General features: G+C 46.6%; 2 protein-coding genes, 1 long non-coding RNA gene and 3 other non-coding genes across 9 annotated transcripts; 1 reads left to right on the forward strand and 5 right to left on the reverse strand.

Annotated features, from left to right (window-relative positions):
* Window positions 1-112: 112 nt before the first annotated feature.
* On the forward strand, window positions 113-19,131 carry KIF2C (kinesin family member 2C). 4 transcript variants are annotated; one of them, XM_061451395.1, is made up of 21 exons: window positions 116-368; window positions 445-539; window positions 2,117-2,218; window positions 2,430-2,478; window positions 5,162-5,281; window positions 5,984-6,097; window positions 6,498-6,598; window positions 6,855-6,950; window positions 8,106-8,160; window positions 8,247-8,409; window positions 8,684-8,774; window positions 10,618-10,681; window positions 11,769-11,860; window positions 12,094-12,236; window positions 13,735-13,939; window positions 14,369-14,479; window positions 14,968-15,035; window positions 16,564-16,660; window positions 16,738-16,854; window positions 17,211-17,337; window positions 18,627-19,131. In XM_061451395.1, exons 1-21 carry the CDS (start codon window positions 305-307, stop codon window positions 18,701-18,703), a joined length of 2,151 nt encoding a protein of 716 aa, XP_061307379.1. In that variant the 5' UTR covers window positions 116-304; the 3' UTR covers window positions 18,704-19,131. The 4 variants fall into 4 exon arrangements, with proteins under 4 accessions (XP_061307382.1, XP_061307381.1, XP_061307379.1 ...); XM_061451396.1 differs by having other exon boundaries at window positions 2,117-2,206; XM_061451398.1 differs by lacking the exon at window positions 5,162-5,281 and having other exon boundaries at window positions 113-368; window positions 2,117-2,206.
* On the reverse strand, window positions 6,247-27,870 carry ARMH1 (armadillo like helical domain containing 1). The gene is given in 11 exon segments (XM_061451399.1): window positions 6,247-6,421; window positions 20,464-20,516; window positions 20,519-20,540; window positions 21,320-21,449; window positions 22,020-22,092; window positions 22,393-22,515; window positions 24,737-24,821; window positions 24,974-25,170; window positions 26,598-26,761; window positions 27,251-27,319; window positions 27,657-27,870. Coding segments are annotated over 11 exon segments (1,251 nt in total). The 5' UTR covers window positions 27,863-27,870; the 3' UTR covers window positions 6,247-6,292.
* On the reverse strand, window positions 19,078-20,266 carry LOC133268398 (uncharacterized). The gene is made up of 2 exons (XR_009743062.1): window positions 19,663-20,266; window positions 19,078-19,320 (listed from the first exon to the last, which is right to left on the reverse strand). It is a non-coding gene; the product is annotated as an uncharacterized LOC133268398 (long non-coding RNA).
* LOC133269090 (U5 spliceosomal RNA) lies at window positions 22,643-22,757 on the reverse strand. Its single transcript, XR_009743297.1, has one exon. It is a non-coding gene; the product is annotated as a U5 spliceosomal RNA (small nuclear RNA).
* Window positions 23,221-23,335, reverse strand: LOC133269092 (U5 spliceosomal RNA). The gene has a single exon (XR_009743299.1). It is a non-coding gene; the product is annotated as a U5 spliceosomal RNA (small nuclear RNA).
* Window positions 24,198-24,312, reverse strand: LOC133269093 (U5 spliceosomal RNA). The gene has a single exon (XR_009743300.1). It is a non-coding gene; the product is annotated as a U5 spliceosomal RNA (small nuclear RNA).
* Window positions 27,871-27,896: the final 26 nt, after the last annotated feature.

The following is a 27,896-nucleotide window of genomic DNA, read 5'->3' on the forward strand; positions in this document are numbered from 1 at the left end:
CCTCCTCCAGCCCTACCCGGCACCGGGACCCGCCGTACACGGTGCGGCCGCTCGGTAGCACGGCTGATCGCACCCCCCCCCCGTATGACCGTAGCGGCGGTGCGCTTCCCGGGGCACGCCGGGAGCTGTAGGCGGCGCAGAGCACGCTGGGAGATGTAGTCCCTCCGCCAGCGTCTCCCGGTAGGCCCCGCGGCACGGCGGCGCGCGGGGTTTAAATCGGCGGCGGTTGCCCTGCCCTGGGTTTCACTGCGGGGTCGGGTAGCTCCGCCGCCGAGCAGCTGGGCGCTCTCGCCGTGCCCGCACCATGGACTCTCGCTTCTACAGCCGTGTCTGTCCCGGACTCATCATCAACATCCAGCGGAGCAACGGTGAGCGTGGGCAGGGCAGCGGGTTGTCTGCGCACGGGTCCCGGCTGGGCCGGGACTCACAGCCCGCTTCTTCCAGGTCAGATCCATGAGGCGAAGGTGAAGACCGTGAGAGTGGATGGGGCCTCCGTGTCCGTGGAGTGGACCGAGGGTGGCACCATCAAGGGCAAAGAGGTGAGTGCGGCCCTGCCCCGGCTGGTCCCGGTGCACTCTCAGCAGGGGAAACGAGTCTGGTGGAGCCTGGCTGGGCGCACACCAGGGCAGGCCCGCTACGCTGCCCCGGCTGGGCCTGCGGGTGAGCAGGGGTTGTTGGGCCTCGGTGGTGGGCAGTGGAGTATCCCCAAAGTCCCCGTTTCCCTGCAGACTGCCTGCGGCCTTTCTGTCTTTAGCAATGACCCTCAGCCTTTCCTTATGGCTTAACGTGTAACGTTAAGAGGGCTGAGTTTGGTTTCCTGACTCCCTACATGGGTGTACAAGAACATTGTGTGAGGTGGGATGGAGCATTTGAGGTTGATGTAGCTGGAATCCTGACACCTAGCACGATCTCCTCTGGTAATGGACCAAACATGCTTGTCCTACTGGTCTGTCTGGAAACATATATAGCCTGGCATTTGGTTGTTATTGGCTCGTTATTTGAAGCTGGTTCTTACACTATTTATGTGCCTGCTGCATTCAGATATGCAAAACACGCAGATTTGGATGTAACTGCTGGGTAGATTGCATGTATGTGTTATGATAGAAAATCTTCATGAAGATGCTTCAAAATACAGCATTTTTTTTATATGCTCGCATAAGTAAGTGTATATGCATTTATACATTATGCTGTGCACATGTGTGTTTCTGAGCTAATTCATGTTCCAATTAGTTACTCACAGGTTCCATATAAATCAAACTTTATGGATCAGTTGTATTAGGATGTGGTATCTCCACTTTTTACAAAGTTCACCTGCTTGTTTTTGCTCTTTTTATGGACTCTTATTTAAGTAATTTGCAAGTTAAATGAGAACTCAAGGACTTCCTGAAGCAGTGCTTGTGTTGCTTTGCTCAGTGAATTCTAGCACAAGCTGCTGTGACACCAGAGTTTTTGTGCACTGGTGATTTCAGCCCCTGCAGCTTCGTTAGCTTTGGAAAACAGAACATTGAGAGCCGCTGTCTCTTGTGCCAGAGCCTGCCCTTGGCTGCCTGCTTGCTGTTGCTCCCTCTTCTTGCACCAGACCAGGATTGTGATCACTGGAGGGTCAGGCAGGCAGCAGTAGCTGGCCCTAGGTGAAATTACTCAGAATAGCAAGTGAAAATGCAGGTGAATCGATTTGTGGATTAAATGTTGAATCCTTCATTTCCCAAAGTCTTTGAAGTTTATTTCAGTAAGCACAATCACAGTAAATGCTTAATGCTCTCTTAGTGCCGAAGCCACAGAGTGGCTGAGATTTACTAAGATTAGCAGTAAGAGATTAAAGTAGCTCATGCTAAATATGCTTTGCCTGTGTCTTCAGAAGTGCTCTAATGTACCTGCAGAACTGCATGGCGTTTGGCAGATGAGGGTAAATGGCTTAGGGGGCACATTTCTTCCCGCATATTTGGATGTAGGAGACTCCTCAGAACATGAACTGCTGTCTTTTAATTTAGTGTTTGGCAGCAGTGGGTCAGGTTTGTTTGCATGTGCTGGAAGTAAAGGTTAAAAAGAAAATAAACATGCTGTAAGTGGTAGCAGCAATATTCTGATCTCTAAAATTCTGCTTTTGCTCTTGTAGATTGATATTAAAGATGTAATAACAATAAATCCTGAGTTATCAGAACTACCTGCTGCTGATCTGAAAGAGAACTTTCCTTTCCAAGAGAATGTAAGTGTACAGGTAAGTGCTTTAAACGGGTTTGGTCTTTCCTAAGGTACTAACGTGTCAGCAGCATAGGTCTTGTTATAAATAAAATCCAGATCTCTAGCCTGTCTTTTCTATCTCGTAGTTAGACTTTGGTCAGAAATTCTTATATTAATGTTGTCTTGAAGTGCTGTGCTAGGGATCTGCAGCTTACTCTGATAACTGACAGCATTCATTGTTTTTTCAGAAACAGAAGCGTAGATCAACCCTTTCAAAAATCCCTGCTCCAAGGGAAGGTGAGGAAATATTCTTTTCTGTGCTATACCCCTGTAAAACAGTGGTATGTTTTCATTGTAGTCCTAATAGTCTTCAGTGGAATTGTAAGGCTGCTTGTTCAGACAGTGCTAACAAAGAGCATAATGTTTCATACTGACATTTTGGAGTGCAGAAACTTTGCTAATAGATTGCTGTCCTGTTCCCGTGAGCTGCGGCTTGTTGACGTGTTGCCCTTTTCTGCAGTACTGCTGTAGTTATTCCTTGATGCTGCTTTTAAATGTCACTAGGCAGTTCTGTGGCAGTGAGTATAGGAGTTTCGTATGGAGCTTTTGCAAATGCCATGAACAACAAAAGGTAAGTGGCACTTATTAAAATTAAAAGTGTCAAAATGAGAGTGGAAAGGGCAAGAAAGAAATAGCAGTGACAAATGAATGTATCCTCTTCAAACAGTACCCTTAGATAATAACTAGAGCTTTATCCTTGGAGATGTTTTGGACCAGGCAGCCAAAGTGCCAGCTGGTGTGCTGTAGCTCAGTGATTGTATGTCAGTGCAATGTTTTTGAGCAAAGCCAGAAGAGAAGATAGAGATGTCAGAGTGTTAAATCACTAAGAGGCTTTTCTTGAGGTGTCAGGAATTGAACTCTCATGTTTTTTACCTTCTTTTAGCTTATTAGTTGATTCTGTTAGCTTTTTGAATTGCAAGTGGCAGCATTACAGGTCTATTTGTAATAAACTTGTGTGATGCTGAGGTTGAATGGTTGCTAATTTGATGATTTTCTTCAAGAGTGTAGTTAGCTGAAACTTGTGCTTTCCCATGCAACTGAGCTATAAACAAAACAGCTGGGCTTGTCTGGCCTTGTTTGTGTGTGATGCAAGACAGGGAAGTCAGTACCAGCAGACAACAGAACAAATCCCTTTGTATCAGAGAGGCAGGAGTAGTCCAAGAAGCTTAATATGTCAAAAGTTGTTCTGTGCTAGAACATCCTGATCTTCCTCAAATCCAGAGGGTTTTGTGAAATCCATAAACTTTGTGAACTGGCAAGCAGAATGATGCAATGGTCATGACTGCTTCTAGACAGGTCAGTTAATGGAGTTGGGCAGCCAGCTGGAAAAAGATGTGTGTTAATTGAGCCACTGATAGATGGGAAAATGTCCTCACAGAGGTCATGGCTTTCCTGAAGTTATAGAATCTAATTTCAAATCTGAAATCTGTTGCCTTTCCTACAGGCTCACTTTTGTCCCTGAAGACCTGCTCAGAGTACAAGAGAGAAGCAATGTTTTCAGTATTCCTCAAATAGTGTTATCTGTTGTTATAACTAGCTAAACCCCATGAGTGTCAATGAGTGTCCATCTGGTTGCAAGCTGTACTGTGCCAAATAGAAAGCTATCACCAGCTACAGGTTTTGGTTCTTGCTCCATACAAACTAAACAAGATCCAGGAGGTGTCTGTTTCCATCTCACTCAGGGAAGTGAGAGAAGCAGAAGCAGTGCTTTCAGGATGAATTAAGAAACAGTGCCTTAGTCCTGTTTCTTTGACAAGAATTCAAAATTCTTATTCAAAAATCAATAAGAGTTTTGGAGGATACTGCATATCACCTCATATAAGAATCACCTGAATCAAACCCATTTGACTGCAGCAATTCTCCAGTCAATATGCCTGCCCAGGAGTGCTAGCATTACAGAAAATGTGCTGCTGAGTTTGTGATGAGATCGGGTCTGGGCATGTGTGACAAACAAATGGAATAAAATGCTACCTCTGAGTGTAATGAAACTGATGCCTTTTGTTCCTAAAGTTGCAGCAGCAACACCTAATGTCTCTACACCTGAGCAGAGGACTCCAGGTAAAGAGTTAATATAGCAGCACTGAATTTTGTGGATATGGTTCTTGGGAATTTGATCCAGAATTGAAATTAAACCTTGGTCTGAAATAGATCTGGTATCCTTTTAAATCATAGTGATTAATTCTGGATCAATTCTTGTGGCTGCTAGAGGTGAAGGTAGCTCTAGTTTGCATATCACACTTCTGTTTATTCATATCAGGTTTGCTGTCTTTACAAATCTATTAAGGTGTATGCTCCAAACCCTCCCCTAGGAAGCTTTGTGATGATGGACTTTCTCTCTGAAAGAAATAACCTTGGCATGTAACAATGGAGCCTCCCTATAAAAGGACCTTGTCCAAAGATTTGCTGTTGTGATTATACAGTCTTTTAGCTGCATTTATCAAGCTCCCCCTCCACCGTGCACCACGCACCCTGTCTGAGCGTGGATGCTGGGATGGTGAGCATGATGCTGCCCATGACCACTGCCAGGTTGCAGTACTACTGTCACCATCAAACAACTAATTCACACAGCCCTGCAAGTGTGAAGCTTCAGAAGATTTCACAAACTTGTAACTTTCTCCTTCCTAGGTATTATGGTTCTGGAGCTTCCATGTTAGTGAATCCTTAGTGGTATCTGAAAGAAATTCAATGGAACTGCAAATCTGGAATGAACTGCTTGCTTTCCCGTAGCGGTGTATTTCACGATCACTTTTCACCCCCCTGCATTTTCACTGATAAACTTTGCTAATGCATCAGAGATCTGGAAAAATATCCTTATAGCACATCTTGTTCCCTTCTGTTCTGCACTTTGTGAGCATTTGAATACTTGCAAATGTCTCGGTGTCTGAGGCATGATACTGACCTTGAATTTGTGTTTCCAAAGCTGCGCGTGGCCGTTCCAGGATGTCTGTTATTGCAGAATCACAGTGCAGCCTCCAGGAAAATGAGATGGGGGTAGATCCTTGCACTTCTACACAAACCAGAAACAATTCCTCTGTTCCTGGTGAGTGGAGAAAGAACCCAGTGAATTTTTACCATGAGGCAACATGGGTTGTATGCATTTAAATAGGTAAACTGCAAATCCCAAGGGAATGAGCAACTCCTACTCCTTTATATAAAGGAAGAGAGGCCTAGAGGTCTATCAGAATGTAAATATTCAGGGTTCCTACCTTGAGGGGCTTTATTAAGCACATAGCTGCAGTTGTGGATGTGGGATCTGCTTAACAGCATAAAGTGGTACTCACAGCACCAGAATGGGAAAGGAAGTGCCTTAATACTGCTGACAACATGCTCTGTAACTATACTGGTTGTAGTTTTACCTACATGGGTTGATCAAAGCAAGAACTTGAGCCTACTTAAATTACTAAATTGTAGTTATGTCTTTACTAGACCTACACAATGAATAGCGGAGGGCATGCCTTGTTGTATTAAGTTCTGCTTACAAGACATTGAAATAAGAGACTTGGTACTAAGTTCTTGTCTAGTTAGTGTGGCCTTGATTTGTAGCTTTGAATAAAAGTTGGTGGTCAGCAAAAGATTCAAAAAATAACATTTGCACACCTGTCACAGGTTTTTAGCCAGCTCTCTCTCCTGATCCAGAATCAGAGTTGAGGAATGCCTATGATCTACAAGGCTTTACTGATTATAAAACTGTTCTTGATCTTAGGGATCTAATTACTGGGTTTGGTCTGGCTTCTTTCTGCAGCTGGCAGAACCAGGACTAGCAAGCTGAACTGTGTTCCAGAAGCCTCAGTGACAAATCTCAATGGAAATACAGAGGATCACCTGCTTCCTGGCAGAATCTCTTCAGTGAGCCCAGGTACCATGGAGCTGTGGGTAAGAACTGCCTCACCAGTCAGTGATGCATCACTATGTGATTGCTGCTCTGTATTCGCCAAGGCTAAAGCTTGAAAAAGGTGGCTTTGGCAGTAAGACTGAGTGTTGTCAGTATTTTTTGTTACAGGTGTGTAATTCTATTACAGTGGTGTATCACCTTAGAAATGCTGCCTTTACTTCAGAGTGGCAGTGGGACTTCCTGAAAAGTTCGTGGTGGGTAGATCTGGTTGGGAGGAGGAAATACTGCATGATGAATTACATCCTTCTGAAGATAATTGTTTCCTGTACAAGCTAGTCTGGCAGCAACCTGGAGAAGTTGAAATACTTGTGTTGTGCTTAAAACCTAGTGTGGAGATTTAATTCAAGGAAATGCTTTTATCTAGTTCGGAGAAGATCCAACATTGTGAAAGAGATGGAGAAAATGAAAAACAAGAGGGAAGAGAAGAGAGCTCAAATCAGTGAAATCAGGACCAAGCGTGCACAGGTGGAGTACTCTACAATGCACCTGTATTGGGACATTGCTTAAAGACAGTGTATCACAATGCTTGAAACTAAACCATGTTTTTGACAGGCTCAGTTCATATGAAGCTGTACATAAGGATGGATTGATTATAGTTTTGGAAAGTTCTTAATATTGAGAAATAATTCTAATTGCATACACCTGATGGTTTATCATGCTCTGGGGCTTTTTTGCTGTTACATGTTAATTACCTACGCATCCATGTTTTTTTTCCATGCAGGAATTTGACAGCAGCTGTCCAAACTGGGAGTTTGCAAAGATGATCAAGGAATTCAGAGCAACTTTAGACTGCCAGCCAATAAGTATAACCGATCCAGTAAGTAAATACTGAAGCTGCAGCTTGTGGACAGACTATTTTGCACTGAAGTTGTTAGTATATGAGCAATTCAGTGCATCACTGTACCTTGGAAATCCTCTGAGTGTATTGTGATCTTGAGGTACCTGGTGGTATATGTGAAGTTATTTACCTTCCCTTTTTAGGGCTAAGCTGCCTTGCACTGCTTTGCATGTGTTATTAGTATAGAGCTTGCACTTCAACAATTATCATTATTTGCATGGTAACATCAGTACTTTCCAGAGCCTGTAAACAGCAGAGCCAATTACGTAACTTAGCTTGTTGTAGGTATAACTTAAAATGGATTATTGCCCTGGAAGTGTTATTGTAATATTAACATATTAAGTAATTTTAAACTAGGTCAAAAAGTGGAGGAGCAAAAGTAGAGGTCAAGAATTAAAACAAAACAAACCCATAAAACTAGGCTCAGTTTATCTTCAGCAATTACAAAGGTAGCATTGTTTAACAAGGCTTTTGTTAAACAAGGACTACTTGTTCTCAGGTGTTAGTCAGTGAAAAATGGTAGTACTTCAGCTCAAAAGAAAAAGTAGGTGTTGATTGGCTTAGAACACTAGGTGGTTTGTGTGCCTGCATCCTATGGGGCTGACAACCAGCTGCTGGTGTAAGCATCACCACATGATAGAAGAAGAGTTTGCCATCTGCTTTCTGCCTCACATAGTGGAATATGCGGTTTTCCTGCTTTACCAAACTCACCTGGACAAATTGCTAAACTTACTGCATCAGTAAAATATCCCAGGTCAAAAAACACCCCTGGGGTAAATTAAGATGATTTGACTATAGTAGCAGTATTGATATGGCAGTTTTTACTGGAAAGCTGGCCAAGGGCTAAACTTTCTACTAATTCTGATACAGGATATTTGGGGCACTTTCTATAGCATGGCAGCATTTCCACCTAATATGCTGGAGCATGCTATGTAAAGCTGTTGTTTGTAGTGCTGCTTTTGCACTGAGCAGACTTTTAAGCCTTGCATCCCTGTATGAGTGGGTTTGATCAGTAGTGGAGTCAACTCTGATCAGCATATAGAAAAGTAGGTATCAGGGAGTATCAGATCTTTCTCTCTGTAATACTAAGGAGATATGGGTCTAACTGGGAAATAATTACTTGGTTTTTTTTAGATGGAAGAGCATAGGATTTGTGTCTGTGTGAGGAAGCGCCCTCTCAATAAGCAAGGTGAGTGTACTGACAAAGCAGCTGTGCCTTAGAGCAGTTTGACATTGCTTACTCTTGTTAAAACTGAGGGTCTTTTTTGCCTACAGAACTGCAAAAAAAGGAATGTGATGTCATTACCGTTCCAAGCAAGTGTGTCCTGCTGGTGCATGAGCCAAAGCAGAAAGTGGACCTAACAAAATACCTTGACACCCAGGCATTTAGATTTGACTTTTCATTTGATGAAACCTCTTCTAATGAAATGGTATACAGGTAATGCTTTCTTCTTGCTGAGAATAACTTCAAAGCTTAAAGCATGGAGCTGTGGATAGACAGCATCTGAGCTTAAAGAAACTGCAACCTGAAATAAGTATTAAAATCGTTTTTGGAGGAAACCAAAGGACTGAAAAGTCTAAATCTTATTTTTGGCATGGTCTTGCTGATTTCCAAAGGATTTGCTTTTATTTGCTCTTGTTTTCCTTTCTTTTTAGGAAAATTGATGAAGCAGGGTGTGAAATATTTGTCTTAACTGTCTTTTACCTACCAGGTTCACTGCTAGACCTCTTGTGGAGACTATCTTTGAGGGTGGGAAGGCAACATGCTTTGCTTATGGCCAGACAGGCAGTGGCAAGACACATGTAAGTTCTTCTCCAAGGTCTCAAATTCTCTAGCTTTATCTGAAGCATTGTAAACCTCCTTGATGATGATAATGAATAATGATTTAGTGTAAGGTGTCCCTGCCCATGGCAGGGGGGTTGGAGCTAGATGGTCTTAAGGTCCTTTCCAACCCTAATTATTCTATGATAATAGGATTGTGTAATGAGTTTGGACCTTGGGGTGTTTTTGTTTTTTTTTTGCCTTAAAGCTAATACTTTGTCAGCTCTTAATCCTCTTTTTTGGTAGCTTTATGTATTACTGGGGTTCCTTTGAGGTTGTGAGGAAAATCATACTAAAATCCCCTCATAGCTGGCTTTTTAAAGACTTAGGGTATCTTAACATGTTAGTCACAGCTATCCCTTGCTGTTGCTGCTGAACTCCAGTTTGCAAAGTGGGGCTGTTAGCCTACCTCTGAGACAAAGGCTGTTTTCTATACTGTGTTTGAGAGTTTGGAGGCATTCCAAAGACTTTAGCAATTGTAAAAGAATAAGCTTCTTGTTGCACATAAACATTTAAGTGATTTGGTATTGTTGTGAAGCGGGCAAGTTGGTGTGTTCACTTTCTAACAACTCCTTCCAGTCTACCAGTTGCAGCTTCAAGAGACCTGAAGATTGTGTTTACTGCCTCAGAGATGATCTGCTCTGATTTAAACAACTGTTTTGTCTTTTTAACCTCCTTCTGGAAACTGTAGGGAAGGAAAGTGGGAAACTCCTTCCTCACAGCATGATAGCAGAGTCCAAAATGCTGTTTTGTTCTGCAAGAGGCCTTTACCCCAGACCACAGTGATCTGGACTAAGCTAGGCTAGCCTATCAGTTTGAGTAATCAGTTGCTGTCATTCCAGTGTTGGAGCCAAGTTTTAGGCTAGGATCTCCTATCATTAGTGATATGCAGTGAGCTGTTGATCTCTTCCAGTAATCCAGAAGGCAATTTGGAAGTTTATAGAAGTTTGGACACAGGCTGCCTCCATTGCACTTGAATGGGTGAACATACTCATCTCGGAATAGTTACGGGAATACAAGTGTGAGGGACTAAAATTATAGGCAGTGAAGTTCCTTTCCCTAGGGTGCAGAAGTAGTGCAAGGACAATAGCTGTAGCATGAGACTGGAGTGCTGCCTGTTAAACTCTGCTGAACTGACTGTGTCATGGGACTGCCCTATCCCTGGCAGTGTTCAAGGCCGAATTGGATGGGGGACTTGAGCAACCTGGTGTCTAGTGGGAAGGTGTTCCTGCCCATGGCAGGGGGTTGGAACTAGCTGAGCTTTAATGTCCCTTCCAACCCAAACCATTCTGTGATTGTATGACTGAGTCATGTTTTAAAACCTGAGGCATTTTTACAAAAATGGTAGAGTCAGGACAGCACCAACTGAAAAAGCTGGGATTAAAGGTACCTTGGTCAAAGGAGTTAGGCATTGTCTGCTCTGGAAGTTTGATGCATTTTTGGTACCACGTGAGCTTTTGCAAGTAGCAATGAAAACTTTATTCAACCTATGCCCTAAGATATGAGGCTTCATTTCCTCTGACCAGAGGCAGTTGGGTTGCATTGTCAAGGCTATGCATTTCTCCTGGGAGAAAGTGCTTTGTGCGGCACTGCAGACCCTTGCAGGTATTCAGCTGCAGCTTTGCATAGTCCAAAGCTGCTTTGTGAACTGATAGGGAAGCAGCAAACTAATTTTATCCTGAATTGCACTGTTCTAATCATCTCATTGGCATCAAAACATATATATATACACATACAGTAACTTCCTAGTATGTTCTTGGGAATACAATCAGGTAGCCTGACTTGTTTGTACCACACACTACCCTTGGCCTTTTCTGTTTACAGACTATGGGAGGAGACTTCTCTGGGAGGACACAAAATGCCTCAAAGGGCATATATGCTTTTGCGTGTAAGTTCATTCTTCAGATATGAAAATCAAATTAGTGCATGTTTTTCCTAGATAAGATCTGTCTGTGTATGGTTATTTAAAATGTTTCCAGTAGAAGGTACATAAAGCATTTGTGTTGTCAGTAATAAGTAGTGGTATTTGTGGCAGGAGGTAGGATTAATTTCTTCAGTTTCACAAAATATTTTCCATCCAGCCTGCAAGCTTCTAGGTCCACACGTAACTCACCAGAAGATACTTGCTTTTGAGGCAAAGAGTTGACAGTTTTCTATTCTGGCATTTGCTGGGCTGAACTATTTGATTTTGATTCTTCTGCTGTGCTTTTGTCTTTAACTCAGGATGGTGTTTGCCAATACCCAACTTGAATGCAACACAACCCTACCCATTTCTAATATAAAGCTTCTTATAGAGAAAGCATATAAATGTTCTGCTTCTTCCTGTAAGCATTAGATGCAAAAAACCCTACCACATACAAAATCATTCCAGAAAACATATGCTTTAGAAGCCCCTCCTTGACCTAGAAAGCACCATGACCTCCTCTACCTCCTGTTTAGAAAGGCATATTGTGAAACTTGCCTGTGCGTGGCAAGACAGCTGAAACAAGAGCACCTGTTTACTAGTCTATGAAAGTCAGTTAAGACTGGCCCTGAAATAAAGTCCTTATTTTTTGGCTCAGTTGTGAAAAGCTGCACCGGATCCAGCCAAAGGGTCAACTAATCTGGTGTAGTGTCTCCAAACAGCAGCAATGCTGGTGTTCAGGGATGCATGAAAAAAAAACCAAGACTTTTTCAAGCCTGTCCAAAACAATAGCAGATCCCAGTGTTGTCCTACAGCAGTGAGGATTGCTGTCTACAGGGCACATTGGCAATAAAAACTTCTGTATGCCCCTGCGTTTGCAGTCCCTGGAAGTGGATGCTGCTGATACTGTTCTCCAGATGTTGGCACAGCACTAATTGTTTCACTAGCATTTGTTGATAAGTATCATTCAGCTGCATGACACTGCTTTATGGCTGTGCAATGTTTGAATGTAGATCAAGTATTAACTAGAATGTCTTTCAAACTAGTTAACTGAACTGCCTTTCCTCACTAGCACAAGATGTCTTCCTCCTCCTAAACCAGCCCAGGTACAGGAGTCAGGAACTGGAAGTCTATGTGACTTTCTTTGAAATATACAATGGAAAGGTAAGACTCCTTTTTTTATTTTTTTTTTAATCTTGACCTGACTTCTTTGGCTGAATGTCTCATAAGTAGCCAAGTGAAACTCACTAGTTTCAATAGTTCTATATAATCTATTGTTTACGGTGCATTTGGAATTGAATTGGAAGGCTCTGTTAAAGGTGCTGGTTTTGTACAGCTTTATATAAAGATGGCACAAAATTTTTGTTCAGATTTGCCTCAATGTTGTTACCTTGTAGGTGTTTGACCTCTTGAACAAGAAGACAAAGCTTCGAGTCCTGGAGGATGGCAAGCAGCAGGTCCAGGTTGTTGGTCTCCAGGAGAGACAAGTCAGCTGTGCTGAGGATGTCATCAGAATGATTGAGATGGGCACTGCCTGCAGGTTTGGTGCCTTAAAACCAGTAAAAATAGTCATATCCTGTTGCATCTTCATGTCTAGAAAAATGTCTGTAGCTAGTGCTTAGAGACTTAAATAGAAGCTTGTTGTTCTCAGTAACAGGCAAGCACTGAGCAGCACTTCTGCATGAATCCAGGAAGGTGGCTAACAGGGCTAGGTTTAGCCCTCCTTCCATAGAGAAGGTCAGAGTTCCTGGTTCTTATGTCCTCATGCAACTCCAAGAAGAGCAAAACTGTTCACATGAGGAGATGGCTGCCCTGGTGCCATAGCTAAGCTGAGCTTTCTAGAAGTATCAGCTAGTTTACAGGAGCACATGTAGCTCCCTGTGGTCTTCCAAGATCAAGGAAGAGCAGCTGGCATCAACCTACAGTTAAAAAATGCTTTGGCTTAGCTGCAGGCCAGATGAGCTATTCCAATGGCAACAAAAGTGCTGCATGTTGTTCAGGGATCTTGTCTAAAGAATCTTTGAGAGCAGGTGCCAAGGGACAGCTGCAGGCTTGGTTCATCATCCTGGCAGGAAGGCTGTGGTCAGGGCAGCTCTACTGTTGTACTGGTGCCTGTAATTGGGAGCTAGAATCATAGAATGGTTTGGGTTGGAAAGGACTTAAGATCATGTAGTTCCAACCCCCCACCATAATCTGTATCTCAAGTCTCAGTTAAGTGCCAACTCCTGTGGAAATATTATTAGGCAAATGACAAGGCCTTGGCTTCTGTATTACACTGCATTTGCAGATACGCACATCCTGAAAGCTCACTCAGCACTCTGCTGTGCATGCTAATTTGGCTAACAGTTCAGTCAAGAAGGGTTTACCATTACAGCCTCCTGCCTCACTCTGGGACAATCTCCCTCCCTTTCCCCCAGCAGTAGGGACACAGGTGGGACAGTGCACCTGCCAGCCTTCTTGGGGATTAAATTACAGTGAAGGTCTTAGGGAGATTTATGGAACTTCTAAGCCTCCAGTCCGTATCTTGTAGTGGCGGCGCACATGCAGCTGCACAGCAGAGGTGAAGTGCCAAGCCAGCTTGGCTGAAGAAGGGGATTTACCATGACTGTAATGTGCTATCACAACTAATGCTGTTTAGTGGGGAGCTTGGCTGAGCTTACTGTGTAATGGCAAATGCATTAGGAAAATGACATGTGGCCTGCTCTGAGGCAGAGAGCTGCAGTGCTGAAGGCACCTCTTCCAGCTCCAAATGTAACGCATTAGCAGTCAGGAGGGCTGGCTGAGTTTAGCCAGGCAGCTTAAATAGCCTTAAATCTCTACAACTGGGATGCAGGTTCATATTTCTCACAGCAGTCCTTCTGCGCTCTTCTATCAGAAGTAATTCCATAATTCATCCAAACTTGAGGTACCAATATGTGGGATAAAGCCTAGGAGGTTAAACAACTTGACTGAATGGTTGTAGGTCTTAGCTATCGCTGTCGGAACCTGTTGCATCTTCTGGGACACTGTTCTAATGCTTGTTTGCATCTTTGCTGTAGGACATCTGGGCAGACGTTTGCAAATGCCAGCTCTTCCCGGTCGCACGCCTGCTTCCAAATCCTACTACGCCGAAGAGGGAAACTGCTTGGCAAATTTTCCTTAGTGGATCTGGCAGGGAATGAGAGGGGTGCAGACACATCTAGTGCTGATCGGCAGACACGAATGGAAGGTGCAGAGATCAATAAGAGCTTGCTGGCTTTGAAGGTAAGCTATAGCTCAGGGAGCAAGTAGTGCTAATGACTTCTGTTCAACTCTGGGGTCGTCTGTTCTGCTCCGTTCCAGTGCAAGGGAAAAGAACAGCCCCAAAAATCCTAGTTTAGTATGTCAAGAACCCTGAAAATGGTGTATAATTCCATTCAGAGTGCTTCCAGGAAAGCAGCGCAACCTTGTCAGGCCAGACACTGTTACAGCCATTTCAAGCTTCATTAAAGCAATCTTTTTTACATATGATGGATATACCAGCTGTCAAAGTCAAAGACCTGGAGTATATTTAAAGACTATGAAGCATTTAGAGCAATAAAGATGACCATTCTCCAGCCTGCTGGATTTAACAGCAATTTGTGGCAGATAGTGTGCAGAGCTGGTTGAGAAGAGACGCAGATATTGCATTCACAAGACTTGTCTTTTTACTAGGAATGTATCAGAGCTTTAGGGCAGAACAAATCTCACACCCCTTTCCGGGAGAGCAAGCTGACCCAGGTGCTGAGAGACTCTTTCATAGGAACAAACTCAAGGACCTGTATGGTGAGTACGTGCATGGGACACACACTGCTTATGGGTTCTACAGTTTTACTGGATGGATAACTGTGTGCCCCTCTAGAATAAGGGGACTTTAAAGGCAGAAGGCTTCACTTCCCTGGCAAAAAAGTCATACAGTTTCCTCCTCCACTCGCTTGTGGTGACTGAGATACAGTGGTGAGCTATGCCTAGCCCTGGTAGAAGCAGGGCTGCAGAAGTCACTTTCATACAGTGAATGTACAAGTAGAGCCTGGCATGCTCTCAAAGGGCTCTGCTTCCTGTGGGGGTGCAGCACTGTGGGTATACACAAAGCCAGTGCAAAGCTGGATGCAGGGCTACTGGCATGTCCCACAGAACTATAAATTAAAATGCACTTGAGAGAATGGCTCAACTCTGCCCTAATGTGTCCCAGATGCCTGGTGAGATCTGTATGACCATTAACATGAGTGGAAATCAGATGTGAGAGTCACTGAGGTCTTCTGTTCTGTTTGCAGATAGCAATGATTTCTCCAGGCATGAGTTCATGTGAATACACCTTGAACACACTGAGATATGCTGACAGGTAATGGCCCTTATGATTTGGGGATTTTATTCTTGTCACAGAAAGTGCTTTGGTTGTTTTTAATTTGATCTTTGGAAACTCGAGTTCTCTTAAATTGTTTGTAATGGTGATTTGGAGCTTTGCTGTTAGGAGCAAGTTATCTTAGAGCTGTCTTATGAAACTGACCTGGGTGTTCTCTCTGTGAGACATAACAGAGATTGTATAAGACCATGACTAATATTTCCTTTCCTCAGAGGAGGAGTCTGTTATACTGGACTTGACTGCCCTGGTTTTTGTAGAGAGTTTACCCTGTCCTGATTACCTCCATGCCCTTTACTTTCTGGATTACTTTAGGTCCCATCTCTCAGTGTGTGCTGTGTCCCTTATAGTGCCCTACAGGTGGCACAAAACACTTTGTTCTTGATGGGCTTTAGTATGAGCTCATAAGGTATGGTACCTTGGAGACTTTGGGTGAAATCTGATGGACCTGAGAACTCAAATGCCTCTAAGCAGATGGTGGAAGTGTGTTTGGAGTGCCCCACAGCTGACCTTGGCTACCTGCAGGGTAAGGTAGATTGGCAGGGACCAAGCCCCAGGTTTCCCTGGGTGTCTTGCTGGTAGCTGGACCACCTGTGTCAGAGCAGTGGGTGCCTCCTGGTTTCTGCTTTACATACCTCTACACCCCTGCAGTGAGGTGACAAGCAAAGATAAGACTTGACTGTTATGCAGGTATCATTTTGTTAATATATGACATCTTGGGCTTGGTAACTTGCCTTCATTTAGTTCACAAAATGTTGCTGGAATCCTTTCCAGAAAGGAACCACTCTCTGAAAGGGTGTTTGGTAATGCTTGTCATATGCATTTGGAACACTGAATCTTGACAGATTTCCAGATCTGGCTCTGGAGTGAAGTTGCATTTTTTTTCCTTTTTGCGGACAGTTATTCCTGCTCAACTATAAGTACAGGACAACACCTGACTTGGCATGCTTCAGTGAGATTCTAGCCTTGAGCTGGCCCAGTGGGTTCTTTGCCAGTGTACAGGGCAAGTTCAAGCCCCAAGAAAAGGGGGTATTAGGCTGAAACTGACTGGAAATATGTATTTGACACTAGTAACTGGAATGAAATGTCCAGCTTGTGTACCAAGTTATCAGCCATGACTTTCATCCTTCTATATCTATTCTGGAACAATGGGTATCTGGGCAAAAATCAACCTTAACCTTTTCCTTCTATACTAACTTCTCTTAGCTGGTCATGCTAAACCAAGCTGATATGTGGAAAACAGCTTCTGTGAAAGGCTTTGCTGCAATTAGCATTGTGTATTTGGATGTTTCTCTCCAGGACAGCTCCTGGAGATAAACATCTCAGCTTTCCTTCCCACAGCCCTCTGAGATTTCTGCCCATGTGAGTTGTTCTAGGTGGGGTAATGTGGAACTTAAGTGCAGCTGACAGGTTCTTGCTGAACACTGATTGATTGTGGTAGCTGCTCTGTGATGCTGTAGACCAGAAACTGCTGGAAGAACAGTTTGAGTGACAAATCTTTTTGTTGCAGGGTGAAAGAGCTAAGCGCTCATAATGGAGGTGGTGAAACACAGAATCAGATGGAGACTGAAAGTGAGGAAATGGAAGGCTTAAGTCCTCAATACAATGTATGTGTGTGCAGTGGGTTGGACAGATCTTTAAGCTGCGAACAACTTGCTGTTCTTACTTGGACCGTTTCTTGCAGCTCTGCAAGGATGAGGAGGAAGAGCTCTCTCCCCACATGTTCAGCTTTCGTGAGGCTATGACTCAAATTAGTGAACGTGAGGAGAAGGTAGTAGAGCAGCTTAAAGAACTGAAACAGGTATGTGGAAGAGGCAAGCCTGGTTAGGCTGCCTTCTGCATGTTGATTGCAGCTTGCTTGTCTGAGCCAAGTGCTGCTGGGGAGGCTGCAAGCTGTAATGCAAGATGCTGTACTATTGTGTTGCTTTTTCCTCACTTTTTCCTGTGTTTTCCTGCCCAGCTGGTTAAACTGGGGCATTTCAGTGCTTGTGACCATCCAGTCCCCCTTCCCCTCCAACTAGAAACCTCTACTTGCCTGCTAGTGAGCACTGACTGGTACTGCTCTGCAGAAGCTTGGCTCTGTTGATTGATGTGCCAGGTTTGAGGAAACGAATTTCCAGAAAGTCAATTTCTTACTGTTATCCTTGTAAATAACAGAGACTGGAAACTGAACTTGACTACCTCTTGGGAATCACGGAGCAGCCAGACTATGATCTTGAGACCTTTGTGAGCACAGCTAAGTACTTTGTAGAGGAGAGCTCAAGAAACCTCCTGAGTGTTGGAGGTATGTTAATGCCTGTCTCTGATTAGCACTGTCGCTCCACCAGCACACCTGTTGGGGTTTGAGCACCCAGTCCTTCTGCTTACCTTATGATTCTGATCACTTTCCTTGCTGATCATAGAGACAGATCTGAAATATCCTGTTGTCTGCACTTTCCAAAGTAAAATTTTGGCTAGAAATTTCCACTTGCTTTTTACTGCCATGTAACACTGCCTTCCCTTGAGCAGAACACTATATCCACAAAAAGCAGATGAGCTGAAGTCTGTTTGCCTAGGTTGGTTATATAGTTTACCTTTTGCCTTGGCCAAAACCCAGACTTTGAGAAATAGGTCTTAGTACCATATTCTAGGGATTCATAGGGGTGTACCCTCTCTTTCCATTCCTGTTCTCATGGATATCAGGCCTTGATAACCATCCACTTACATCAATCTGCCAGGCATACACTGAGATGCCACATCTGCCAGCACCTCAGTTTGGCATGCATTTGCCTTACTATAGGGCATTAATAAATGTGCCACAAAATCCCTCCACTGTTAAGTATTGACCCAGTTTGGGGACTTGCCAGTTCAGCACAGGAGGATGTCAATTGCCTGCTTCCTTTGTCCTGCTCACCTTCATTGGAGCAGGGGTGGAAGGGAGGCAGTAAGGCAGACGCATGGGCTTGGTTGACATGTGGCAACAGGGGTGGGTACTTAGACTGCCTGGCTGGGACAGGGGAAGCTATGCTGGTAATTGCTACCTTTCTGCCACTATCGCAGTAACTTGTACTTTGCCATTCCAGCCATTGCAGCTGGCATAGTCTGTGCCTCAAAAACAGGCCTATGAGGGTTGTAGTTTTTAAAATGAGGCTAAAAATTGTGGCATCAAAGTGAACTGTCAGTCTGAAACAATGACTTGTTTTGTAAGCAGCCCTGACTGTCCTCCCATCTCAAATGCAGCCCCATAGCTGTATCTTTCCATTCACTATCTAGAGTGGTGACAACATAGGAGGAGTAAATGCCCTGCTGCCCTCTCAGCCTTATAGGCTGAGGAAATCTGGCCCTCTGCGATGGTTGGGTTAGTGGCATCTAGTTTGAACTGCAAACTGCAGGCTTGCAACTACTGATGAGGAGAAATGAACAAGTACAACTGAAGAGTTTTGTGGGACCAGGCAGGATTTAAAGTTGGCTGAGCAGTTATTGCCCAGTCCACTTATCTCTGTGGCCCTGGCAGAGCCCTGCTGAGAGGGACAGCTGGCCCAGGGAGCTCAGCTTCCAGGTCAGTCACCTTGTCACTCCTATCTTCCTTTACAGAAACTCTGGATGCCCTGGGGGCTGCCATGCAACTGGAGGAGCAAGCCAGCAAGCAGATGAGGCGAAAGAGGCCTTAGTAAATACAGCAAAATGTGGTTCACAAGCAGTTCTCTGTCTTGCATGTTTGTTTGGTTTGTGTCATTCCTGTTTTCAATGTGGTAGAGTGTTTGCAGGTTACGTGTGCCTGAGGGTGGAGAACACAGCAGCATCTCCTTCTTCATGGTCTGGTATCAGGGTGCTTAGTAGAGTGCTAGAAACACCCCTGCAAGGCCTGGGGAGGGGGGCTGAGAGCCTGCTAGATGTCTCTCTTCTGGTCCTTTGCTAGTGACAATGGTCTGTTTTGATAGAACTAGATATACGTGTATAGTTTTCTAGTGTACATAACCTTTCCAGATGTGCTTGAAACATTGCAAGTCTGGCTTTTCTAGAAAGAAAATTGACTTGTATGTAATTATACAACACTGGTATTTTAATAAGTTTGATAAATAAATGTTCCTGGATTTAATTATCTTCTAAATTATAAAATATTTCTTGTTGATTCTGGTGCAGTCTAACAGTCCCTGAAGACTCACAGGTGGTGTAGAGAGGCTGATTTGTCAGACATTCTATTTTAAGTCTTTACACTTGTAATGTTTAAAAATCACTGAAAATAAATCTTGTCTTGCAATTTTGAGATCTTGCTGGCTAGAACTTGCTGAGCAAGGGAGAAGCTGGTTTAGAGGGTACCTATCCTGCAGCTGAGTAAAGCTCAACATGTAGTAAGTGGCTCAGCTCTTACAACACCGGGTAAGTAGGAAAGGTCCTGTGATACTCCCTTGTACCCCTGGAGTTTACTTAGGATTTGAAGGATAGCCCCCCAGGATCTTACTTCACATAATTTCCTATGGCTAACATGCTGCAAACATGTTGGCTCCTTCTACTATTACTCTCTCTTTTCCTACATCCCCCACCCTCATCTGCTCCTTAAGCTACCTTTTCCCCCTGAAAGTAAAGGGTATAATTTAAGTGACTATGCCCCCAGCAGCTCTGCACACACCTTCTGTGGACTGTATCCTTGCCATGGCTCTAAGAGATACCTATCACAATGGAGGCCAGTACCTCTGCCTGGAGTGGATCCATTTTTGTGTAACAGGTCTCAGGACTGTCCTGGAAAAGGCGGCAGAAGATTTAGGATGGTAATGGGATGTGGGCAAGCAGTGGTGACAAGCAGTTAGAGAAGGGATACTTTAACCCAGACAGGATCCCCTACAGCTGGGGCACTTTTGTGATCAAATGTTTAGGGTTGAGCCCTCTGAGCTGTCAAAACAGACTTGTACCTAGGTGCTGCCTGCATCCTATTAAAGTGGCATAGCCAGAGTACCAGGGCTTTAACTGTGACTAAAGCAAGGCAGTCTTGTTCCACTTCAGGTGTTATTACTTGCTTGGATTATCTAGCCTTTCCCAGTGCTGTTTTAGGATGAGTAAGGATGGGCCTGGGTGCAAGGAGCAAATGTTGCCCTTGGTTTGTTCCACCTTCCCTCACTGGTCCCAACATTGGTTACTAATCTCTATAGCCAGTCAGGAGTGACCTGACTTGGAGGAGTTCAAGTTACTTCACAGAAGATCTGAGATCCCTCCTTGCTCTGTCTTGAAGAACAATTATCTTCTGAACACTGAGATTGAAAGTGAATGCTTCTCAAAGGGGGTCTTAGTTCTGGGCTCTCATGCAAGACTAGTTCTTGTGAAAAGTCCCATCTACTAACAGGCTTTTTCCCTGTGAAATCCAGACCCTACATCCCTGCAAAACAGACCAAGGTCCTAGGGCCACTACTAAACCCCATAAGGGAGACATGTTTACCATGAAGTACTGGAACAACGTGTCCCCTAATGCATCCTTCATGCACTCCTCCTGAAGGGAAAGGGGTGGACAAAATACTGCAACAGAACTGAGAGTTGATGTGAGGGGAGAAGGGATGTGAGTGTGAGTACAGAGGGTAGAGCTGTAGCGATGACGTGGCTTCAGCTAACCTGTGTCCCATGCCAGTGAGTCCCTCACCACCTCCTTTACTGCTGGTGCTACTACAAGTGGCACTTTGTAAACACAGCAAGAGAAACTTGTGGCTCCCTACTCAAGCCTCACCTTGTTCCCCAGTGCCAGCTCCCACCTTCATTGACAGAGGGAGGATGTTTGAAAGTATTACACCGTGTTTAAGTGTGGTAGTTGCTAGGAAGTTCATCCTGCTGCGCTGTTTGTGCCTGCTTGCACCAGGAAGCTGAGCAGCCTGGTTTCAGCCATTGCTTATTCAGCCTTTCCCAGCTACTGACCATAAAGTCCTTCCCTGCCACTGTTACACAGGCAGAGCTGTGCTGAGGCAGGCCAGCATCAGCAGGGAAAAATAGCCTTTTTCCAGCAAATTGTCTTGGTTAGCCCCCTTAGCTCTGTGCGCTTGTGACCCACAGCAAGCTTGGGGCTAGAACAGAGGTGTGAGGGCCAGATTTGGCTTCCCAGTATCCTGTGTGCAGTGAGCAGCAGGAGTGGAAATACAGCTCTTCCCTGAAGAAAGTGTCACTCCCGCCTTTGTGAATAAGCCTTCCTGCTCTGCTTAGGCAAAAACCCCAACTAACCAATGAGAAACCCCAAAACAGTGCAAGGAGCCTTCCTCTTCAGGTGCTGTGGGAGCAGACCCCATGCTATGATGTTCCACCATGCTCACCTCCAGGGAGATGCTGGCGTATCTCTGGCTGCCCACACAGTCCAGGTTCCCCACAGCAACCATCAGGCCGTGTACCACCTTCATCTGGATCAGCTCCTCAGCCACTTCTGATGACTCCTTCGCTAAGACACTGCAATGAGATAGACCATCAGCCCTCACTTTGTGTGTGGGAACAAGCACGCAACAAATTGAGGCTGGGCCTCTTGGTGTGACCTCAATGGCAAATGGTGTGTCACCCCAGTGACACCAACAGAGAGCAGAGTCAAAATAAACAAGAAATGTTTGACTGTGTATGGCACAGTGATCATTTAACACGTGGACTTGCAGAGATATTATTGCTTAATGATTGGCAGGAGCTTCCAGATGTGTATTAAAGCCCAGCAAGTTTCTTGTGTAACCATAACGAACAAATGCCACCAACATTACATCCATGAGCACATCCCTGCAAGTCAGTCCCATAGGTCTTCCTACCCACCAAGAGTTTTCTGTCATCTGCTTTTGCAGGAAAAGTGTTCCGATAGCACTATCTTGTGGACACTGCGAGAAAACCATACTGAATTGTCTGATTTTCATTAGTTTGTAGTCAGTCATAGGTACTACATTCTTCCACTGGGTGACTGATGTCCTTTTCTACCCAAAGGGAGCCTCTTCTCTAAGGTCTTTTCAGTGCCCCTGTAGTTTCTACTCCCGAGTTTTTTACCCAACGATTTTTGCAGCAGCTGCCTGCTGACTATACACCAGCTTGGGTTCTTTCAGGCCAGGTACGGCTGGGTCTGCATGAGGAACATTAGGAAGGTTGAACATTTGAAACACTTTTAAGATGTTTGAAGGGAGGGGAGGTGCAGTTACACGGCTAACACGAAAGGAGCATGTAGTTTTTCAGGAAACGCACCTTAGGGACACCCTATGGATACAATATCATATGTAACACCCTGATGCCCGCATGATGCCCGCAGCTCTAAGAGCCTCTCCCCCTACAAGTCAGGGTGATGGCTGAGCCCTGCAGGAGGAGTTGAGGGACCCTGGGGAAGCGCCGCGCTGGGCGCCCTGGCAGGCTGCAGCCAGCTGTGTACTTTTGGCGGTCTCGCTGCAGAAGGTGAGCTCTTTCCTGCAGCATGGTGTCAGAAACGCCACGAGGCCCTCCAGCAGCGCTGGGCGGACCTGGTGGGCCATGAGGACCTTCTGCAGCTGGATGGCTAGAGGAGAAAGCAAAGGCAGGGATCAGTAAAGCAGGAAACTCCCACCCCGGCATCAGATGGTCGCTAAGTATGGTGATGTACCCGTTAGTAAAGAATTTGATCTGTCTTTAACCAGGATAGGGTCAGCTCCACCGAAGTGGAGCCTCAAAAAATTTCTCGACACTCGTACTTGTTCCTCTCCACGGAAATCTTTAGTAAAAGGCGAAAGATTTATACGGTCTGAAGAGAAACCAGAGTATGATCCTCCTTTCTCCCCGCCACCACCGCCCGCCTGCCCCGCCACCCATAGCTCAGGGCGACACCCCACCGCCCGTTCCCGGCCCCGCGGTGCCCCGCGACCGAGCCCCACCGCGGCCACTCGAGCCGTGCAGGCCCAAACAGCCCTGACGGGCCGACGGCACCGGCCGCAGCAGCGGACACCGGCAGGGCCAGGCACCACCGCACTGCCGCGGTGTGCTCTGGGTATGCAAATTAACGGAGTGCTGATGAGGAGCATGATAATGAAGCGGCGGGCGGGCGGGATGAGGCACGGACAGCCCCGCGGCCGGTCCCTGTCCCACAGCAAGACCCTAGCTTCTCCCCCCCCCAAACCCAGACGAGTCTAATGTTTCCCCAGTCGTATCCCATCACCACCACACAACCACAGCTAAGCACCTGGCCAACACTCTTTGTTATTAGTCTATTTTTAACCAGAATAGGGTCAGCTTCACCGAAGTGAAGCCTCAAAAAATTCTTCGACACTCGTGCTTGTTCCTCTCCACGGAAATCTTTAGTAAAAGGCGAAAGATTTATACGATCTGAAGAGAAACCAGAGTATGCGCCACTGCTCCCCCTGCAACCTTCCCACCCCCAGCTGCTGCCCCGTAGGACACGGCGACCCCAGTTCCGAGCTACACCTCCCACCCAACCAGCACTGGCTTGCCGCGGCTATTGACACCCCCAGCTCGGCCCAAGCCCGACGGCCACGCCGGCTCAGGGCGGCGGCAGCAGCGGGGCGGCACGGCCGTCTCCCGCACTGCACCCTGGGTATGCTAATGAGTCCATGCTAATGAAGAACATGCTAATGAGGACCCTACTCCCTGCATCGCAGCAGCGCTGGGCGGGGCCTTGCGGGGACCGGGTGGGCTGGACCGGACCGGGGCGATGGAGAGGGGCAGGCGGGAGCCTGAGCGGAAGCGGGGAGGGACTTGGCACTGCCCGGGTTGGGTCGCGTCGTCCCCGCGGACAGCGCCGCGCAGAGGCGAACAGCCGGCACCGGGAGAGGCGGAGCTGCGGAGCCCAGCGGCGATGCGGGACGGCGTTGACCTGCGGGGCGCTTCTCTCGGAGCATGACCTGCCGGAGGCAGCGGCCTCTCTGCACCGCCGGGTCCGAGGGAAGGGACCGTTCGCTCGTCTTCTGGGCAGACCTAGGGTGCCCTGCGCAGGGTCGGGTGATGAAGCGGCCGCCGGCGGCCGGGGAAGAAGCGGCGCAGATGCCTGAGCAGCGGGTTGAGCGCTGCGGGCAGCCGGGCCGGGCCCAGCCCCACCGTTTTCCCGGAGCCAGGCTGACCCTCGCTATCTCAGCCCAAAGCGGCTCGTTTATCTACTCCGCGGTTATTGCACTATCGCAACTCCCACCCATCTTCTCCTCTTTCTCTAACAATACTAGAACGAGTTCTGTTTTTAACCAGAATAGGGTCAGCTCCACCGAAATGGAGCCTCAAAAAATTCTTCGACACTCGTGCTTGTTCCTCTCCACGGAAATCTTTAGTAAAAGGCGAAAGATTTATACGGTCTGAAGAGAAACCAGAGTATGCTCTCACTTCCCCGCGCACACGCAGCCTCCCCCGGTTGTCACTCCACCGGACACGGCGACCCCGCCACTCCCGCACGGTCCCCGCCGCTGTGGCTCGTCGTCTCCCCTACGGCGTACACGGGCAATGCCCCGCACCCGGACAGCGGCGGCCCCGCGGGAACGGACAACTTTAACGGGGCCGGGACCTCGGTCCGCAGTGCACCTTGGGTATGCAAATGAAAGCAGTGCTAAGGAGCCGCATGCTAATGAGGCACCCGAGTCACCGAGGGAGGCCTCAGCCCCGTGCGGGATGATCCGCCCGTCTCGTCCCGCCGCCACACGGGCCGAGGCATCCCATCCCCTGCCCAAGCCGCCCTTAATGCACACCCACAGCCTCCCCCAAGCGCCCTTAGCCCCTGCCCAGGGTGGCTAGACAGGTCCTACCTTCGTGCTGGACCTGCAGGTGTGTGGAGCGCAGCACACCCAGCACCAGCTCCACCACGGCTGTGGGCACCTCTCCCACCACATCCTGCGGGGGAAAGGGGAGAGTGACAGGGACAGTCTTCACACCATACTCCAGGCTGTCCTCCTTCAGCCCTGATGCCAAGGAGGTTGTCCCAGCTCCTGCCAGGGCAGGAAGGACAGATAGGGAAGCTAACGCTGCCCTTAGCCATGACCTACCTGCATGACCCGCAGTGTCTGCAGAGCCAGCTGCTGGGCTTGGGGGGAGGCACACGGCAGCACAGCAATGAGGCCTTTGTAGACTTGGTTCTGGTACTTTGGATTGCTGTGACCCAAAGAGCCCAGCAGAATCTGCGTGTTTCCTTGAGCCTCTGCTGAGTTGGAAGTGGCCAAGAACTTGGCAAGGGATTCAACTCCTGTGCAAAGAGAGACACCAACTCACGTGCCTGCATGAGCCTAGATCACCCACCTCAGCTGTTCCACTGTCACCTCAGAGGGAGCCCAGCACCACATCCCACTCAAAATATGGCTTGAAGAAGAAAAGCCAAGAAAAAGGTTCTTTGTTTGGAAAACCAGTTGGCAAAATTCTAAGTGGAGTATGTGGCCAAGGCGCTTCCACAGGCATTTACATGAGCAGAGTCTGGCACTGCTAAGGATCGCTCTGATGATCCTGCCGCTCTGTCTTTCTCTGATGGCAGGTATCACTTCATGGCTTCTGACAATGGAATCTGAGCTACAGAATGGCTAACAGGGTTTGGCTTATGCTGCCCAGGAAAAAAAGAAACAAAACAGGAAGAAACCTGTTGTCATGTTCTTTCAAAATCATAGGATCAACTGGGTTGGAAAAGACCTTTAAGATCATCAAGCCCAACCTCCACCCTAGGACTGCCATGTCCACCACTAAACCATGTCAATAAGGGCATCTACATGGTTTGTGAACAATTCCAGAGATGGTGACCCCACCACTGCCCTGGACAGCCTGTTCCAATGCCTGACCACCCTTTTGATGGAGAAATTGTTCCTAATATCCAGTCTAAGCCTCCCCTGGTGCAGCTTGAGACTGTTACCTCTTGTCCTATCACTTGTTACTTGGGAGAAGAGACCAGCCACCTCCTCCCTCCATCCTCCTTTCAGGTAGCTGTAGAGAAGAGATAAGGTCCCTCCTGAACCTTCTCTTCTCTAAACTAAACAACCCCTGTTCTCTCAGCCGTTCCTTGTCAGACATGCTCCAGACCTTTCACCAGCTTTGTTGCCCTTCTCTGGTCCTGCTCCAGCAGCTCAATATCTCTCTTGTAGTGAAGGGCCCAGAGCTGAACACAGTGTTTGAGGTGCAACCTCACCAGTGCTCATGATCACTTACCAGGGGGATGATCACTTCCTTAGTCCTGCTTACCACACTATTGCTGATAACAGGCCAGGATGCCGTTGGCCTTCTTGGCTGCCTGGGCACAAGCTGGCTCATGTTCAGTCGGCCAAGGTACAAACTGCAAAATCCTCCCACCCCAAGAGGAAAGTTTGCAGTAGGTGAATGCTGTAGGTAAGAAGGGAAACTGTTTTGTGGGTTTTAACTGAAGCAGATGCAACCAGGAGGATAGCAATATTGCATCAAAAGAAATGAGTGTAAAGAAAGCAAGCTCTGTACAAACTGAGAGAGGGGATGAAATGCAACTGCTCAACAACAGCCAAAACTCTGAACTCCTTCTAGCAGAACACTGGGGCATCTGCCGTCAGCAGGGGAAGAAAAAGGAATAGCTCTGTACCTCCAGCAGCCCCAGAGGCTAGAGGTCAAGGGATAACATCCTTGTCTGAACTAGGAACAAGCACATATGGACACACTGCATACCGTAGCTTTCACAGATGAGCTCATACTTCCTGCCAGCATCTTCAATGAGCTGCAGCGGCTTTACAGACTCCCTCTTGTCCTCTTCTTTGTGGTAGTTCAGCCCTAGTATTTCCAGGAGAATCAAGACACCTCCAATCTCCAGGAATTCTATAAGGTATCTGTGTCTGCAAGGCTAGGGGGAACAAAGCCAAAAGCATCGCCTACTTCCTCTGTCACCACATCATGCTCCCAGGAACCATCACCTCCTGCCTTGGAGCGCGGGTGCCCAGGCAGGGAACACCAGGAGGCTTAGCCTGAAACGCAGAGGCAGATGCCTGCTAACAGGATGCTTTGCTGCCAGCAGGTCACCAACTCCTGTTTTGCCCTGTGCTCATTTCAGAACCACAGGTAGAGAAGGCTCCATCTCTGCACTCGGACTCTCACCACACTCATTCCACATTGTGTCACTGACCCGATGGCTCTGGGGATGTGCATAAGCAGCGGATTTGGCTTGGAAAGCATTCAAAATTCCTACCAGAAGCCTCACTGAGGCTTGCCTTGCCTGAAATTCTTACACAGCTCTCACAAAACATGTCCAGCGACTTGTTGCTTTATCTGCTCACCCTTGTGTGCCTTCCCCATGCACCTCTGATACAGTGACATGCCATACTCACCCGCTTGCAGCAGATAAAAAGATGCCAATGGACCTGAGCAGTTTGCTGAGGCATGTGCTGTACGTGTAGCTGTTTGGCAGGGTTAAGGAGAGATCTGCAGACCACTGTGGTGTCCCACAGGCCTCCTTTGGTGGTGTGGAGGTCTGAATTGCCTACTCTCTCATGTGACAGTGCATGGACCTTCCCCTCATCCCAATATGAGAAAAAACACTAATTCTAGGTCCCTGAGAGACAGGTTATGTGGCTCTCCCTTTAGTTCCATCTTTAGATAGACAGAGATATTTAACCCTGCAGAACACAGCTGGATATGGATATCTCCATACAGAAGCTTACTCTTTAAACAATTTTTTGGTGGAGAACTTTCCCCTTCTCTCCATCCCACTGCCACCTCCAAGGAAGCAGATACGTCATCTTGAGCCATGCTGCTAGGCGAGCCAGAAACAAGCTGGCTCACTGGGATAACTCCAGCTACAGTTCTGGTTCTGTCTTGCTGTCATTGCTTTTAATGAAGTTGTCCAGTATGTGGCTTCATGCAACTTTGTGGGCACTATCCCATTCCTGTAAGAAAACCATGAGCCTCCTGGTGGCTTCCTGCTCTTTGACAGAAGTCATGATCTCTTCTGCCTAGAGAAAAGTCAGAAAGAAG

Source organism: Pezoporus flaviventris, unplaced genomic scaffold (genome assembly GCF_033815535.1).
Source record: "Pezoporus flaviventris isolate CSIRO_AGI_PZ_B2104156 unplaced genomic scaffold, CSIRO_AGI_Pfla_v1 ptg000013l, whole genome shotgun sequence".
Lineage (NCBI taxonomy): Eukaryota > Metazoa > Chordata > Aves > Psittaciformes > Psittacidae > Pezoporus > Pezoporus flaviventris.